General features: G+C 42.8%; 1 protein-coding gene across 2 annotated transcripts in view; it reads left to right on the top strand.

Annotated features, from left to right (window-relative positions):
- The window catches only part of dnajc12 (DnaJ (Hsp40) homolog, subfamily C, member 12), a 31317-nt gene extending 14309 nt beyond the window's left edge, over positions 1–17008 (top strand). For both annotated transcript variants that reach the window (XM_084321754.1, XM_084321753.1), the window contains one exon: positions 14140–17008. In XM_084321754.1, the coding sequence (XP_084177880.1) occupies positions 14140–14222 (83 nt within the window). In that variant the 3' untranslated portion in view covers positions 14223–17008. The remainder of the gene's footprint in view (positions 1–14139) is intronic.
- The last annotated feature ends 867 nt before the right edge of the window (positions 17009–17875 follow it).

Raw genomic sequence — 17875 nt, 5'->3', positions numbered from 1 at the left:
AAAGGTTCTAATATATATATATATTTAATATATATATATAATAATAATAATATAATAATATATAAATCCACCAAGTCGGTTTCTGCCTCTACACACCGGCCCCTTAATTGTGCACCAAAACACAATTATAAAACTATATATGCATCAAAGAGCCATAGAAGCCGACATAACCTACAGTCAATGCTAATGTCCTCATAAATAATCAATTTCAAATCATAGTTCTAAACACATAGAAACTTGACTGGGTCCTGTTGTTTTCACCTGTTGTCCCTGAGCATGGGAAGAACAAATCAGTTAGTGAGTCAAGTAACAGTCAATAACATTCAAAATGTTTCAAAGCATTAGACTGTTGGTCAGGCTCCGGTCCAACAACCGGTTCCGTTATTATTATAACATACATAATCTATTTGAGCCAAAAACATAATGCCCTTTTTCTTTTCCTTTTTTCTTTTTCTTTTCTTTTTTTTAATAACAGAGCCATATAGCTCTGATAGGCTATATGCATATGTCTATTCAATGTTTATTCATTGTTCAACAGAGCCCTATAGCTCTGATAGGCATATAGCCAATGTCTACTGGTTGTGACCTTCCATCAGAGTCATCAGGACCGTCAGCGGTAAGTCTGTCAGGAAGTCTCAACCGGCTTTCCCATGTGTCCCTGCTCCGTCTTCTCTTATAATTCTTTCTCTTGGAAACTGGCATGATTGCAAGTGTTTGGTCATCACCGGCCCCGGTAACACCATGGGCTTCCATGGGCTTCACTTGATAAGCTTGTTTCTTCACAGCGTTGAACAGCTGCACCACCCCCCTGGTAGCAACTCTCTGTAGATTTCGTTCCATCTCTCTGTCTTTGACCAGGTCAGGTTTGTCTCTACACATCATCTCCCAGGTCCGCTTCTTGTCAACCTGTTTCTTTTTCTCCAGCTGCTCCTGTTTCTCCTTCAGCTTGTCCAGCTGTTTGTTCTTCAGTAGGATGGAGGGTTTACTCTCTGGGGTCTTCTTTCCCAGGATCTTAGCCATGGCTTCCGCCCATCCAGCGTTTTGGTTCCCCTCCTCTCCTTCCTCTCCTCCGTCTTCATCCTCTGCCTCTGCCCCATCATCATCAGCTTCCTTGTCTTCTCCATCAGCTGATGCTAGGTTGCTGCTTCCGCTTGTTTGGTGTAGATCAGTGTGAGACTGAGGGGCTTGGGTATGAGAGGTTGTTGGCAGCACATGCCGGCTTCGACCAGCAGGGCCAGCACATCTTGTCTTATGGCTTGTAGCAGTATGGCTTGGCCGCTGGTCCACCTCTTCTACCTCTTCTTTATCACTGTCCTCCTCCTCGTCTTCATCACTGTCCTCCTCTCCTTCATCACTCTTGTCCTCAGCAGGTCCTTGCAGAGTAGAGCTACGTTTACATATACGAACATGAGGCGCGCTCGCTTTGTCGTCCTCTTCCTCATCATCGACGTCATCGACGCCGTCCTCTTCTTCATCATCGACGTCATCGACGCCGTCCTCCTCACCACCATCATCATCATCATCGACGTCATCGACGCCGTCCTCCTCACCACCATCATCATCATCATCGACGTCATCGACGCCGTCCTCCTCACCACCATCATCATCATCATCGACGACATCGACGCCGTCCTCCTCACCACCATCATCATCATCATCATCGACGATGTCATCGACGCCGTCCTCCTCACCACCATCATCATCATCATCGCTGCCCTCTTCATCGCTGTTCTCATCTCCTTCATCACTGTCCTCTTCTCCTTCATCACTGTCTGACACAACGACTTCCTCTGTCACTGCTTCTTCTGTGGAAACAGACTTTAATCATTTTCATTGAAATTGCTTTGAACAGGGGCGGTTAGGTGGCCGAGCGGAGATTGCGTTCGTCACCAGCCCCGGAGCTGTGAGCTGGATTCGCCTGTTCGAATCCAGCTCACAGCTCCGGGGTAGTCACCAGCTTGGCTGGCCGTCTGCACTAATACAATTGGCTGTATTAGAGGGTGGGAGAAGCTGGCGGGGTGGGTCCGGGTCGTTGTAAACAGCGACTCCTACAGTTCGGTCGGGGCGCCTGCTAAGCGCGGATAGGACTCGAGGGGGATAGTGTGGTCCTCCCACACGCTACGCCCTCTCGATGAGAATCCGCGCTGCCAGGTGAAAAGAAGCGGTGATTGGCTGGACGTGTGTCGGAGGAAGCACGTGGTAGCCTCGACTCTCCCAGATGATCTGACTGTGGGGGGTAAGTGCGCAGCGACCAGGAAGGGACTGGGAATTGGCATACGACTAACATTGGGATGGGAGAAAATCGGAGGAAAATGGAGGGGGAAAAAGACCAATAAAAAAAAAAAAAAAAAAAAAAAGCTTTGAACAGTGTCAACTGCTTCAGCTGAGAATGCATCTGTGTTGTCCTCTGCAGACTTTAGTAGGGCATAACTGGTATGTGCAAGTTGGTAATGTCCATCACTTCTCACAGCAGAGTTCAACATAATTTCCACAAATCTTTTGTCAACAGACATCTTCTTCTTTTCCTCACAACTTGATAGTGTTCTTAATGTTGCATCTGCAGCGTCAATGACAGTTTTCATCTCAAGCTCCTCTTGTAAGGTATTTAATGCTGCTTGTCTGTTTTCCAATTCATGCTTCAAATCCCTTTGTTGTTTTTCAAGGTCATTTTTTTTCTTTAAATTGGCAAGACGTGCCATCATGGCAGCTTTTTCAGCTTGAGTCCTTTTAAGCATAGATGAGGCTGTTGAGCTCACACTACTTCTATGACTGCTTGGCTGGCGAGGCACGTACTTTCCCATCTTGGCTAAATGCTCTGCAGTAACATAGTATACTATTGTCCACTGCTATATATGTCGGAATTTAAATCAGACAGTCCATTGCGTTACATTTAGTGTCCATTTTCCACACGTCCAGACAATAATAATTTTGACGGTTCCACACATCGATACGGCGCATAGTCCGTTCCATTATCCACAGTATCACAATTTAATTAGTCCGACGCTAGAACGCTCCACGGCGTTCGCAAGGAAGCGCACACAGTAGCAATGTCCTGAGTTGGTTCCATTCATAAATACAGCAGCGTTATCCGTTATCCAGTTCTTCATCAATGGAGGTTTTATTTAAAATCTTCTTACCTCTGCTTGTCCTTGGTGAGGGAGGTTATCCAACTTTATACTCACATGTCCTTCTATAGTGAGGGTAACTTCAAACTTTGTACTCACGTCCTTCTGTCGTGAGGACACTTTCAAACTTTCCTCTTTTCACTCACGTTCTTCCGTCATGAGGGAACCTTCAAACTTTTGTATTGTACGAGTTAATTATATTGTTTACACTGTTTATTTTTTCCTTATTTTTATATTCAGATCTAATTTCATTGTTTATATATATATATTTTTTTATCCACTTTTTCCTCCCATTTTCTATATTTTCTCCCATCCCAATTTTTGTATCATCCAATTCAACCCTCCCCTGTCACGAACGCTGTTTCTTGCCTCCCACAAGCCGGCTGCAATGTGGACTAAGTCATACATAGCACAAGTCCCCTCCGGTACTTGAGGTAACAGCAGTCGCATCTTTTCACCTGCGCAGCTCGATCTCAGTGGCGAGGAGTAACGCGTGGGAGGCTCACGCTGCCCCCGACACTTCCTGATTCTACTGCGCAGGCACACCAACCGACCTGTGGGAGTCGCTGTCCACAACGCCCGATCCCCACCCATCAGTTTCCCACCCCCTAATACGGCCAATGTGTATTAGTATGAACGACCAGCTAAACTGAAAGCAATGTGGAGCGCTGGGCGTCTCCGCATTTGTGGCGAGCGCCTTGCGCACTACGCCACGTAGCCGCCCATTTCATTGTTTATATTTATGTCTTTCTATTATTACTCTGCCCATACCTGTACCTCCCCTCCCCCCTTCCCCATGCTGCTATGACGTCCAAATTTCCCCAAGGGGATCAATAAAGGAATATCTTATCTTATATGTTTTGTTGAACATGTTTAATATAGGGCTGTCAGTTTATTGCGTTAATTAGATTAATTACACATCAAATTATCGAGTTATGAAAATTAACTCAAAATTACAAAAAATTAAATAAAAAAAATTATATAATATTTTTTTTGTATCTCATTCATTCCATAACAACGTAGAATACACATTTACAGACTTTTTTTTAATATGGTCCATTTGCATGTTCTTGGTATCTGATTTAGTGGTCTGCAAGGGCCTTGAAATTAAGCCCGTGCCCAGCCCGAGCCCATGACGTTCAGGCCCTGCCCGACAATAAGCCTGACTGTAATGCAACATTTCCTTTAAATTCTTTTATTTTTTTTTATTATTGCAAAACAAAATTATTAAAAGTCAGTACTCAACACACAATACATAATGAAACTAACAATTAAGATGGCTAAAATGACATGCAAGCACAGAAACAGAAAGCAAAAAATATATATAATAATAATACTTTACCGTATACAGTGTATATCCAACAAAATTACCAATTATACCAATGTCTTATACAGGATATACCCCTAATACCTGTTATCTAAAACCCTACACACATATGCTCCAGCTCGAACCCCCCCCTCCCGGACCCCTCTTTGGATAGTACCTCCATTATCCCTCGCTCCTAACCAGACACTACCATTATAAGCTAGCTTTTATTCTCTCCACCACTTCTAACCACATTGACATTTTGGATTCATTGAGACCCAGAATTCTTGCTGTAGATATTTCTTGATAAATCACATCGAGATATGTAAGAAACCAAACTTTCCGGCACATTTTTTCCGGTTGAAACCAGCGTGATGCGATCAGCTTTTTAGCTACTGTGATACCCGATAAAACCAATCTCTTTAGCTGTGGATTTACTGCAAACTCAAAAACATCATTCAATAGTAATACAGAGGGGTGTGCTGGTATATTCCAAGATACGAGTTTTGATAATTGTTGGGTCACATCTTTCCAGAATGCCTTAACTGGTGGGCAGTCCCAATACATGTGCATAAATGTCCCTTCGTCTCCATTTGTACATTGGGAGCATTTGGAGTCTTGTTTAAGACCCATTCTGTTCAGTCTTATAGGAGTCAAGTATGTCCTGTGAATATAGTTAAGATTGATTTGTTGATGGTCCGGGTTCCTTGATGTAAGTCGGACATTTGCCCATGCTCCTTGCCAATCAAAGTCACTTTCCAGGTCTGGTATATCCCTCCTCCAGACAGTCTAGTTGGAGGGTTTCATATGAGGACGTTAGTAATTGATGATAAAAACCTGAAACAAAACCTCTCGATGTCTCTCTTTCATAGAAGAATTTGTGGTATCTGTGGTGTTCAATTGGTATGTCTAATGGAACACCGTGAGACTTCAAACATAGCCGTAACTGTATGTAAAAAAGCCATGTGGACTTGGTGAGATTAAATTTTGTGCATATTTCTCCATAACTACAAAAACCCTGGTTGTTAAAAACATCCCCTAATGAGTGTATGCCTTGCTCTTCCCATATAGGGAATCTTATAGGATGTTTTTCAATAATGTAATGCAACATTTGAAGCCCTAGCCCAAATGAAAACCAGAATTTTTGTATTTTATTTAGACTTACATTTAAAAAAAGATTATTTGGTCTGCCTAAATAACGCATAACACGCTGAAAACTAAGAAGCATTTACATACCCTGTTTCGCTCTTATTAGAATGCCGTCGCAGTGCTCGCTTAGACTGACTCACACGGCAGCCTCGTAAAACGTATTGAAGGCTATATGGAATCTTCTTTGACACACACACACACGACACAATAGCCTACTCAGTCACTATACAAACAAACAGAAAGCAGAAATCAGATTTAGAGCAGAGCAACATTTATATTATATAATGAAAGCACAACAGAACAGGGCAGCGGCGACCCACACCAGCAAATAATAATACATCAGACTCACCACTTCGCTGTTGATGTCAGCAACGCGTTGAACAACATTAACAAAACTTCGCCAACCGGCTACATACATCCAAGAACAAATTAAAACGTTCGCCAACTGGCTATATTCCAACTTCAAACAACCAATGCCACTTCGGTCCGGTTCATTTGTTTATCATCCACCTGAGGGCTTCATCACTGTTCTACTCCCCTCGAGTTCTCCCTGCGGGCTGCGGTAATTACATCCGAATGTTTCCAAAAATGCAGCTTTGCAGACGCATTGGGAACTTTCAAAAGCTCTCCCTTTCCCTAATTCCATATCTGTTAACTTGTCCATCGTGACTCAGAGAGACACAAGTCTCTGACTCTCTGATCTGTGATGACAGCTGGCGCAAAACTGAAACAGAAACTTAAGGTTATCTTATAACCCTAGTTATATGAGTATAGCGAGTGCGGAATTATTTATTTAAAAACAAAGCCCTACCCAACCCGAACCCGTCGGGTCGGGTAGGGCCCCGTCGGGCTCGGGCAGGGTTGCAGATTCTGATTCTAGGGACATCTATGGATCTCAGGGAATGTATTCCCAGTGTCAGAAATACTGTGGGCTAGATCCACAAAGAATGGATTGCATGGTGCAAGTTGCACCCTTAGTTACAATTCATTATGACTTGAAAATGGGGGACCCTGATGTAAACAAGACAAGTATTTCTCTGGTCTGCATCCCCTTAACAATAGACCTATCGCTAAGCCACGCCCCCTTTGAAAACTCGGACAGAGCCGACCGTGAATGACTCTCGTTGACGATGGCTGCAGGCAGCCCCTTTCCTGACTGTGATGCAAGCCTTGCTTCACAGTCACGAAAGGGGCTAGGCCGCTGGAGATTTACCACAGCAGGTAATAGACCTGTTCTTTTAAAGATAACACAAATATTTCATCTAGAAGCAGACAGAGAGGGTTACAATATGCAGTGGAAAAGTACGTTCATGAGATACACATTTACCTTAGACCTCCATGGTGATGCAAGCATTAGCTATAGTAGATAACGTCTCAAGCATTACTTACAGTTGACTTGATTGAAGATTACAAGAACTATGACGATAATAGCCCTAGCCATATGTGCTGCACACAGCAGCATCACACCTGGACAAGAGGAAGGGGAACTATGTGAGAATGCTATTCATCGACTACAGCTCGGCATTCAATACCATAGTCCCCTCCATACTCATAGCCAAGCTCAGGGACCTGGGCTTGAACTATGACCTCTGCCAGTGGGTCTTGGACTTCCTGACGGGCAGACCCCAGGTGGTGAGAGCAGGCAACTGCACCTCCTCATCCATCACCCTCAACATAGGGGCCCCCCAGGGCTGTGTTCTGAGTCCCCTCCTCTACTCCCTGTACACACACGACTGTGTGGCTCAGCGGAGTAGCAACACAATCATCAAATTTGCTGACGACACAGTGGTGGTGGGCCTGATCTCTGCCAACGACGAGAGGGCCTACCTGGAAGAGGTCAAGGTCCTGGCGGGATGGTGCCAGGAAAACAGCCTCTCCCTGAACGTCAGCAAAACAAAGGAGATGATTGTGGACTTCAGGAGGTCGGGGGTCAAGGACTACAGCCCCCTCAGCATCGACGGGGCACCGGTTGAGAGAGTCAACAGCTTTAAGTACCTCGGAGCCTACATATCCGAGGACTTGACATGGACCACACACATTGACAGTGTTGTGAAGAAGGCACAACAACGCCTCTACTTCCTCAGGTGCCTAAGGAAGTTCCAAGTCAGTCAGAAGATCCTTAAGAACTTCTACTCATGTACAATAGAGAGCATCCTGACTGGCAACATCACCTTCTGGTTTGGGAATAGCACTGCACAAGACCGAAGCAGACTACAAAGAGTGACACGTTCAGCCGAACGCACAATTGGAGGGGGGCTCCCCACCCTCCAGAACATTTACAACAAGCGGTGCAGGGGCAAGGCTAAGAGAATCATTAAAGACTCCAGTCACCCGAACAACTGCCTCTTTGAACTGCTGCGGTCAGGCAAGCGATACCGGAGTCTCAAGGCGAGCACAGAAAGACTCAGAAGAAGCTTCTATCCCCAGGCCATCAGGCTGCTAAACGAACAATGAACACTACACAACAACAACCATCAAACGCACATAGCACACACATCCACACGCACACTTACTTTAAACAAACACACTGTAGCACCCACTCCACACACTTTATAGCACACACTCACTTTAAACAAACACACTGTAGCACCCACTCCCCACACTTTATATTTATTGATGAAGGATTGCACTACAACTCGTACACCTTACTGTAAATTGTACCTAAATTGTACCTCATCCCATTTCTGCTTTGCACTATATAGTATTGTACATTAGTACACTGCATAGTATTGTATATTATATGGTAACTCAGTTACGTCTATTCTGCATCGAACATTGTATATATGTCTATACTGAACACTGTGACCTCATTTTCTACTTCTAATTTACATGCTATACTATGTTATTTATATATCATACTTCTGTATGACAACTATTAAAGAAACTTGAACTTGAATCCATGATTACTATTGCTGATACATTTAGTTTAGTGGTCCAACGCAGTATACGAGCTAGACCCGACAGTTGTGTCACTAGTCACTAGAATGAGGAAAAAAGTGAGAGCTGTCACTTGCCAACAATCCTCCATAAAGGGGTGAGACGTCAGAGAATGGTATGCTGCACATTCTAGTGTACATCAGGTCAAATGATTGATTCCACTAACTATAAATGTATAGTGATAGAGACCAAAGTAAAAATACCTAATAATAAAAATAGACCTAATAGGCGACAGTGGCTTGGGAGTAGAGCAGTCGTCTGGTAATCCGGAGGTTCCCGTTTTGATTCTCGCTCCTCCCGGGCAGCGTGTCGAAGTGTCCTTGAGCAAGACACTGATGAGCAGGTTGGCACCTTGCATGGTTGCCTCCACCGTCGGTGTGTGAATGTGTGAGTGAATGGGTAAGATGTGAGAAACAAATTGTAAAGCGCTTTGGATAAAAGCGCTATATAAATACAGCCATTTACCATTTACCAAAATACCTGTAAATCACAGTAAATGGGTACAGGTCAGGACATAGCTTTTCTTATAACACTTAGTATAAGTTGGCGGCTACGTGGCGCAGTGGGCAAGGCGCTCGCAACGAATGCTGGAGACTAGGCTCGAACAGGCCTCCTGTTCGAGCCCCGCTCTCCACATTGCTTTCAGTTTAGCTGGTCGTCCACAGTAATACACATTGGCCGTATTACGGGGAGGGAAACTGAAGGGTGGGGATCGGGCGTTGTGGACAGCGACTCCTACAGGTCGGTTGGTGCGCCTGCGCAGTAGAATCAAGAAGCGACGGGGGCGGGGCCCCTCCAAAGCCCAGACCCCCGACGCTGAAAGATCGAGCCGCGCAGGTGAAAAGATGCGACGGCTGTTACCTCGAGTATCGGAGGGGACTCGTGCTATGTATGACTTAGTCCACATTGCAGCCGGCTTGTGGGAGGCAAGAAACAATGTTCGAAGACAGGGGAGGGTTGAATTGGACGATATGAAAAATTGGGATGGGAGAAAAAATTGAGAAATGGGAGAAAAAGTGGATAAAAAAAAACACTAAGTATAAGTTATATTTAATATAAATATAAATAAATGCATATACAACACATTCTCAAGATAGATCACTCTGATTAGAAAAGAAAACCCACAACTAAAGTGTACATAAATATTTATTTTTAATATATACAATAAATATACATGGTTTACAGTTACACAAATGGATGTAAGATATAAACTGGAATAGCGAACAATATCATGTGTTGTTGTGATACATCTATGGTAATTTAACATTATATTCTTCTAGTACCTCCATTATGGATTAATAACCTGGTCTGTTGACATTTGCAATATCAGCAACTGTTGATGAATATTAAGTACTTTAACATTGTAAACCAGCAATCTGAGGGACACAGAGCAGCATAACTGGACCACTTTAACAACCTTCAGGTCAATCGAGGGTTGAATGCACTGAAATACAAGAACACCCTATAGAATATGTACTGTACTTTTACTTTTGAAACTTAATACAGTACTGTAGTGATTGTAATGGTACATAATTCACCCACAGACCTATTGTTAGGAACATTCTAGAAAATTAGTGCCGCCCGAACATTCTGGAACGTGTGTGATGATGTCATGGCAGTACATTCTAGAACCTTAGTCCTGCCTGATCATTCTGGAACGTTGGTGATGATGTCATAGTAGCACCTTCTAGAACCTCTAACATTCCTATTTAAGCATTCTGTTTAGCTTTCTAGTAATGTCCACCTTCCATTGGGGGAGCCTGGTGCCCACAGGCCGGCACTCCTCATCTGGAGTAAGAGGGGAGGAGAGAGGGGTGATGGATAAGGGGAGAGGGATGATGGATAAGGGGAGAGGGATGAGGGGAAGAGGCAGTAACATCTCCAGCACACCTCATTCTGTGAAAAAAACACAAAAAGCTGAGTATTAGCTAAGCATAGACGGATAATAATAATAGTTCATTTATGGAGCATCTTTCATACATAAAATGCAGCTCAAAGTGGATTTTATTGACAAACATAACAACTTTGAATGAATGAATGAATGAAAACTTTATTTAACAGATTGCAGAATGGGTACAATACAGTACGGCTCAATACACACAATTGTTAAGGGGATGCAGACCTGAGAAAGACGTTTGTCTTGTTTCCATCAGGGTCCCCCATTTTCAATTCATATAGACATTTATGACATACACAACATACATGACATTTATGGCATAGGGACATATAGGTATTTAGTACTGATACATTTGTGACATAAACGGTATTCAAATATACAGTACTGTTACCCCTAGATCCTGACAGAGTATATACATATGATGGGGAGGGGACTGTACATTAGGAGGGGGTGGGTGGGTGGGAGAGAAATATACATACGGCAGGGAGGGAATATATACATGCGGTGGGGAGGAGACTGTCTATTAGGAGGTGGTGGGGGTTTTGGGCATTTACGGTTGCCAGTTTCGAATTGCAGCCTCCCGTAGGTGCTCTTTAAGAGCGGTTTTGAATGTGGGTAGGGATTCACATTCTTTTACAGCTTTGGGTAGGGCGTTCCACATTGATGTGGCATAATTGCGAAACGTATTTAGTCCCTTGTTTGAGCCGAATCTGGATTTAACATGATTTGTTGAGCTTCCTCTGGTGTAGTGGTTGTGGTATTCACTGACCTTTGGGAAGTATTTTGACATGTACATGGGTACCTTAGTCGTATAGTGTATCTTGTAGACCAGGCCCATTGCAAGTTGCTGTACTCTGTCGTCTACTCTAAGCCATCCTAGGTTGTCAAAGTGGGCAGGGGTGACAGATCAACATTTGTGTTTGCCTTGTCAGGGATAAAACGAAAAGTCCAGGACTTATTTACTGTTTACATCGTTGTCCCTGTTGTTACTGGTTTCAAGTGGCACTATGGCATCTGAAGTGCATCGAGCATTCTTAGTGCATGTAGTAGTATTCATGTTATTAGTATTCTGTTGTCTGTTAGCCAGTTCTTCTATCAATGGTGGTCACTACATTACATCTATAACTATAACTGTCCTTGTTGGTCATAATTTCCACTGTTATGCACCTGGCTTGCGGTAACGTTGCTGACGTTATGATGCAGAAAGCTATACAGAAGGCTCACGTTATGATGCAGAAAGCTAACCTTATGATACAGAAGGCTCACGTTATGATGCAGAAATATCGATGCGGTATCGTTACATGTTGGCAGCTAACGTTAGCTAGCTGGGCTGGATATATGAGAGCTAGTTCGCAGTCAAAGTCAAACGTTAGCAAACTAATAGTTTGGTCTACGTTTCTAATACATGCCGTCAAATATTATGTCTTTATGAATTGACCTTACCTTTGAGCAAACATGGTCGACGACACAACATAATCCATCGCTTGCATTCCTCTAGTTTTCGTTTGGGCTTCGGGAAAGGTATGAAATATACTCCTCCATCCAGTCTTTCAGGGTACCTGGGCCCTCATTCATCAACGTGTCTTACGCACAGATATGTGCTTAACCTGTGCGTACGACCATTTCTAAGCAAAGAGTGGGATTCATCAATTTCAACTTGAACTTGACTTCGTGCTTATGTGTACGCACAGCTCGGAGCACACTTAGCTGACGCCCAGTGGTAGAATATATTATTACAACAAGGAAATGAGCTTCTGTGCATTAGTTTCAACACTGGCATGTTCTGTATGAACCGTAATTCATTATAGTTCATTGTAAAATAGCAACAGTAGTGTAATTATGGTCAAAACCCTATAAATAGCATTTGGAATAATAGATCTTTCTCTCAGAATGAATGCAGCATGGTTTATATAGCATTATCGGAATATACGGGGTGTACTGACTGACTGCGCTCCGCGTAGCTCAACTCGTTATTATTTTGCGCACAGACCGCAGAAACACGGGAACGTTTTGATTATATTTAAAAGGCTTTACGTTAAACGAAACAAGTGGAATTTCGAAGCTGTAAGCAGAATACAAGTCATATGAACACCCACGATATAGTGTTCTTCCCCCTTTTTACTGTATAAGAAAGAATAAAAAACGCATTGCAATGACACCAGATAGTGGACAGACTATGTAAATATGATGATGGGATTCAAGTTCGCGTTTTTGTTGATCATAGGCATGCTGTCAGAGTATGATATCATAATCAAACATTCTAGAACATTTGTCTCACAGATCATGTCATAATAGAACATAGGCTATGGCATGGTCCATCGTGATATTGTGTAGACTGTTATTACTGTACCGGTACCACCCATTGTGACAACAGCCTTGTGAGTCCCGCACACAAACATGATGGAATTCAAGTTCATGTATTGAAAGGCAGGCTACATCATACATGCAGTGAGATTCATTGTTCTTGTATATGCTCTCGTATTATTGTTTATATAGGCTACCCAATACTGACATCAAAATAGATTGTAGTATGCCTCTAGAAATCATATGCAGCAGGTAGAAGATTGACGGAAGATCCATCGCGATTTGGAATAAAATTGAGGAGAACTTTAATCCCTGGGTATTAATCAAACAACACGGGAAAAGGCAGTCATATTCCAGCACGGTCTTTATTGGTGTTTGCGCTGCCCAGGCAGCAATGGTTAATAGATATCATATCCGACATCACCGTAAGTGTACACGTCTGTCAGCCTGTCTCATAACACGATTCCCTCGGCTTAGTCCATTTTTCCACATTTCATGGGGGTATTCCATTACCGTATATGGTTAATCGGGGCGGTTCTGGTATGCAAATACTTAAAACAGTGCACGAGCTCAAACGTAGGATCAAAGTCATATTCATCATGACAGGTGTGCGTAGAACCTGCGTACGCACGTGTGGTGAATCCCGCTTTTTCTGTGCGTGCACTGATTCTACATTCTGTGCTTACGTGTGGAAATAGAACACTTTCTACGCCACGTTGATGAATGAGGGCCCTGGTGTCCGAATTACAGGTACCCCACGCACAGCGTTTCACCATCGGATATTAGGTAGATAATAACATATAAACTGAACTCTTACACAGTGGTTTTGATCACAGCTGTCTGGTTTGATGCAGCCCACAAATGGCTTTTCTGGTGTTGACCGAGTTTTCTGCAGCGAAGGTTTTGCTGTGATATGATTGGACAAATTCTATTTTGGGGCGTGGTTTAGCGACAGGTCTATTGTGTGTATTGAGCCGTACTGTATTGTACCCATTCTGCAATCTGTTAATAAAATTTTCAATCAATCAATCTGCGTGGTGATTGATTGAATGAACATTTTATTTTGAGTAAATTGTAATGAACCAAATGAGAATATCAATAAAAGAAATGTTATCTTTGACTGTGAATAACACCATGCTCAAATTGACCAGACCTGAAAAATCTAAGCAAATTAATAGATGGAAGATGATTAAACAGAAGGTTTTGTAGATACAGTACTGAATTCTGCCATCCGGACACATGCAATTTGAAATATGATTATATAATATAGAATATCAGGCCTAAAATGGTTATGCGATTAAAATGCGATTAATTAGATTAATTAATTACAAATCCTGTAATCCTTAGATACATTTTTTTAATCGCCTGACAGCACTAGTCCTTATTCAAACGTGTACTTCTCCCACCATTCCCTTATCCAGGTGACTACTGCCATCGGCGTTTTCGCTGGGCTGCCGACTCTCCATCCAGTCTACTGCAGAAGTTCAGAAATTATGAAATCTAAATGTACCCCTTAAAGATTAAGTGTTCATTGTTGTCGTCTTGTATTCCTGTCATTCGTCATTCAGTACTAAAGTGTGCTTCTGTGGTACAGAGGTTGTATGAACCTGGCCTAGTTGTAAGTGGTTTGATTGTTTGTTTATTTAAAAAAGAAAATAACGATGGCCGAAGAACAAAACCTATCCTACAGTATCTGAAAAATAATTTCTTTTGAGAAAGTGTTGTTTTCTTGCAGACTGCTATTTTTTAAGCATACCCAATACAATACACTGTTTTTGGACTATAATACTATATTATGTGTTAACAATACTGACCAGGTATTAGTGCCTCGCAAAGTGCAGATATGTGGCTTTTCCCCACTTTAAAAGAAAATGCAGATAGGAGGGTTTGTTCTTCGGTCATGGTAACATTGTGTATCAGTCACCAATGTGAAATAATAGGCCATCCCAAGAACTGACAATCGAGTGAATACATGTACATTGTTACCACTCTAGCCCTTTTGTGCATTATGTGCCCTACACTAGATAGTTTATAAAAATATTTTTTTAACCAAGACACTTGCGGCACATTTTTTACCCACTTAACCATTACATTACATTATGTATTGACAAGGAGCACACTGCCACAGGGCAAGGTGTTTGCCAGCTTACCGAAACATGTGACCAAACTTGTTTCCCCAGAAACTCGGTGTACCAAAATCTGGTACCTAACGAGACTCTAAAACGAATTCAAGATGGCAGACGTCATTCCTGGAAATAACTGGAGTTTCGACCTTATTATACGTAATGTGTTTTCTGGGCGTGTAACAATTCAGTTTGGATCGATACAAAAGATACAAAGATTAAAAAGGCAATGATCAATCGATTCAAAGTACACATATTGATTCAGATCTATGTCATAAAACAATTAGTTAGTTCAAAATATTTTTTCTAATTCAAAGAAAGGTGCTTCAGGAGTTGTATTCTCAACCTTATTTGCATTGTATGCTGTGACTTGACAGAAATGTAATGTTCTTGTTTTAGCTGGATAGCCTATATCGTATTGTCCATGTTATCGAATCGTCTTGTTGCAAAATTTGTATATACAATCCTAATATTTCTCTTAATCAAAATCATATTGTTGTGGTACAGATGTCTATACCCCTAGTATTTACCCTCTGGTTTGAGAGATGAAATTGTTCATATTGATAAATTAAGGTCTAAACATGACCTTTATATATTATAGATTGGGACCATTTATTTAGCGTTTACATGTTTGTGTATCATTAACAAAATATCCACTGAGGGTTATATACCTTTAGAGCTAAGCTAAAACCCATTGTTGTTTTTTGCCATGAAGTGTTGTCAAGAACCAATTGGATATGCAAGGCCATTTTCATTCATTCAACCCTTTAACCTCAATAAATCATTGTGGGGGTTCAAGTTTAAATACACAAGACAAATAGGGAGCCAAACAAGGAGGCAATCAATTAAAACAAGTACACAGTGAGGCTGAATGGTTTGACATCATGGATTTGAGTTGTCCAAGGGTTATTAGTGTATACATTTTTAGGGTGCCTTGTAGAATTTTCTGTGAGGCCAGAGCATAATAAAAACTAAAAGCAATTTTTTTTTTTTTTTTATCTACTTTTTCTCCCATTTTCTATTTTTTCTCTCATCCCAATTTCGTATCGTCCAATTCTACCCTCCCCTGTCTCGAACGCTGTTAGGCCATGCCTCCCACAAGCCGGCTGCAATGTGGACGAAGCCTTACATCACGTGTCCCCTCCGGTACTCGAGGAAGCAGCCGTCGCATCTTTTCACCTGCACAGCGTGATCTCTCAGCGTCGGGGGTCTGCGTGGGAGGGACACGCCGCCCCCGTCGCTTCCTGATTCTGCTGCGCAGGCGCACCAACCGACCTGTAGGAGTCGCTGTTCACAACGTCCGATCCCCACCCATCAGCTTCCCACCCCCTAATACTGCCAATTGTATTAGTATGAACGACCAGCCAAGCTGATAGCAATGCGGAGAGCTGGGCTCGAACCCAGCGTCTCCTGCATTGGTGGTGAGCGCCTTGCCCACTGCACCACCTAGCCGCCCCAACTAAAAGCAATATTTCCAAACCTCGAGCGACTTGCAGCATGATCCAGTTACTGGATGGTATGGTCCATAATTCCAAACTAACATATAGGATGGTCATTTGATTTGGACCACCCAACTTTATTATACAAAATGCCATGATGTGTACTACATTCATCACCAGTAATAAATCTGAGGACAGATCTAAGGGCTTGAGAGTGGAGGCAGCAGCATGCAGTGTCCGTTCTGTGCACCACCTTGCACACACCCACATAGTTCATACTAGGCCGTGCGCCAGGCAAGCAGACAATCCCCTTGTTTATAGGCAAGAAGTAAGGTGGTAGAGCTCTTGCAGATAAAAAAAAAAGAAAATCGTGACATTTTGTGTGAGGCATCGGCACGCTGTCACTGAGCGCCACCATGTGGTGCTAACTTATACTACCTGCTTGGTCACAGCTAAAAATGAAAAACAAAAAGGGCCAGAAATCAGAGAATAAGAATGAAACCTATAATGTCATCATGATGTACAAAAATTTGTATACTAAAATGCAAAATGCCAGCCAGTGAATATCAAACTACAAATATGTGGGGGGGGGGGGCTCCCTTCGATCGATTAGTCGACTATTCGATGTCAGCCCTAGTCTGTTTTGACTATTTTGGTTGGGTCAAGTTATCCTCTCAGCTACATAACTTTCACTCATGACTAGTCTTGAAATGTGCAATTTACCTGAATCTCCCCTTGGGGATAAATAAAGGTTTTCAATCAATGGGAATTGTAGTTCTGTGTGTTTTGGCGCTATTAGGTATACAATTGTATAAGTGACTTGCTTGTTTTTTCTCAAATTTCAAAAGACATATCTCATTTAATTATGCTAAACTCTGCTCCCATTAAATTTCAGACAAACCGAATAAGTGGAATCATATAAACCAAGTTACCACGATGAGAAACTCCCTGTAGTAGAGAGCATTGGCAAAACCTTTCAGGAACCAGGTGGGTCTTGTGGGCGACTAGGTGGTGCAGTGGGCAAGGCGCTCACCTCCAATGCTGGAGACGCTGGGTTCGAGCCCAGCTCCACATTGCTACCAGTTTGGCTGGTCGTTCGTACTAATACATTTGGCAGTATTAGGGGGTGGGAAACTGATGGGTGGGGATCGGACGTTGTGGACAGCGACTCCTACAGGTCGGTTGGTGCGCCTGCGCAGTAGAATCAGGAAGCGACGGGGGCGGCGTCCCTCCAAAGCGCAGACCCCTGACGCTGAAAGATCGCGCTGTGCAGGTGAAAAGATGCAATGGCTGCCACCTCGAGTACCGGAGGGGACTCGTGCAATGTATGGCTTACACGTCCACATTACAGCCGGCTTGTGGGAGGCATGAAACAGCGTTCGAGATAGGGGAGGGTTGAATTGGACGATACGAAATTGGGATGGGAGAAAAATAGAAAATGGGAGAAAAAGTGGATAAAAAAAAAGGAACCAGGTGGGTCTTAGAACTTAGAAGTATCATGTGACTATATAAGTCCCATATAAGAGATGACTTCACCTGCGTCAAGTTTCGATTTCTGGCTTTTGGGAGACGTTTTTTCAAATGTCGATTCGTCT

This window comes from Notolepis coatsorum (assembly GCF_963971535.1).
Source record: "Notolepis coatsorum genome assembly, chromosome: 9".
Taxonomy (NCBI): Eukaryota; Metazoa; Chordata; class Actinopteri; order Aulopiformes; family Paralepididae; genus Notolepis; species Notolepis coatsorum.
This window is presented reverse-complemented; position numbering and strand designations above follow the sequence as displayed.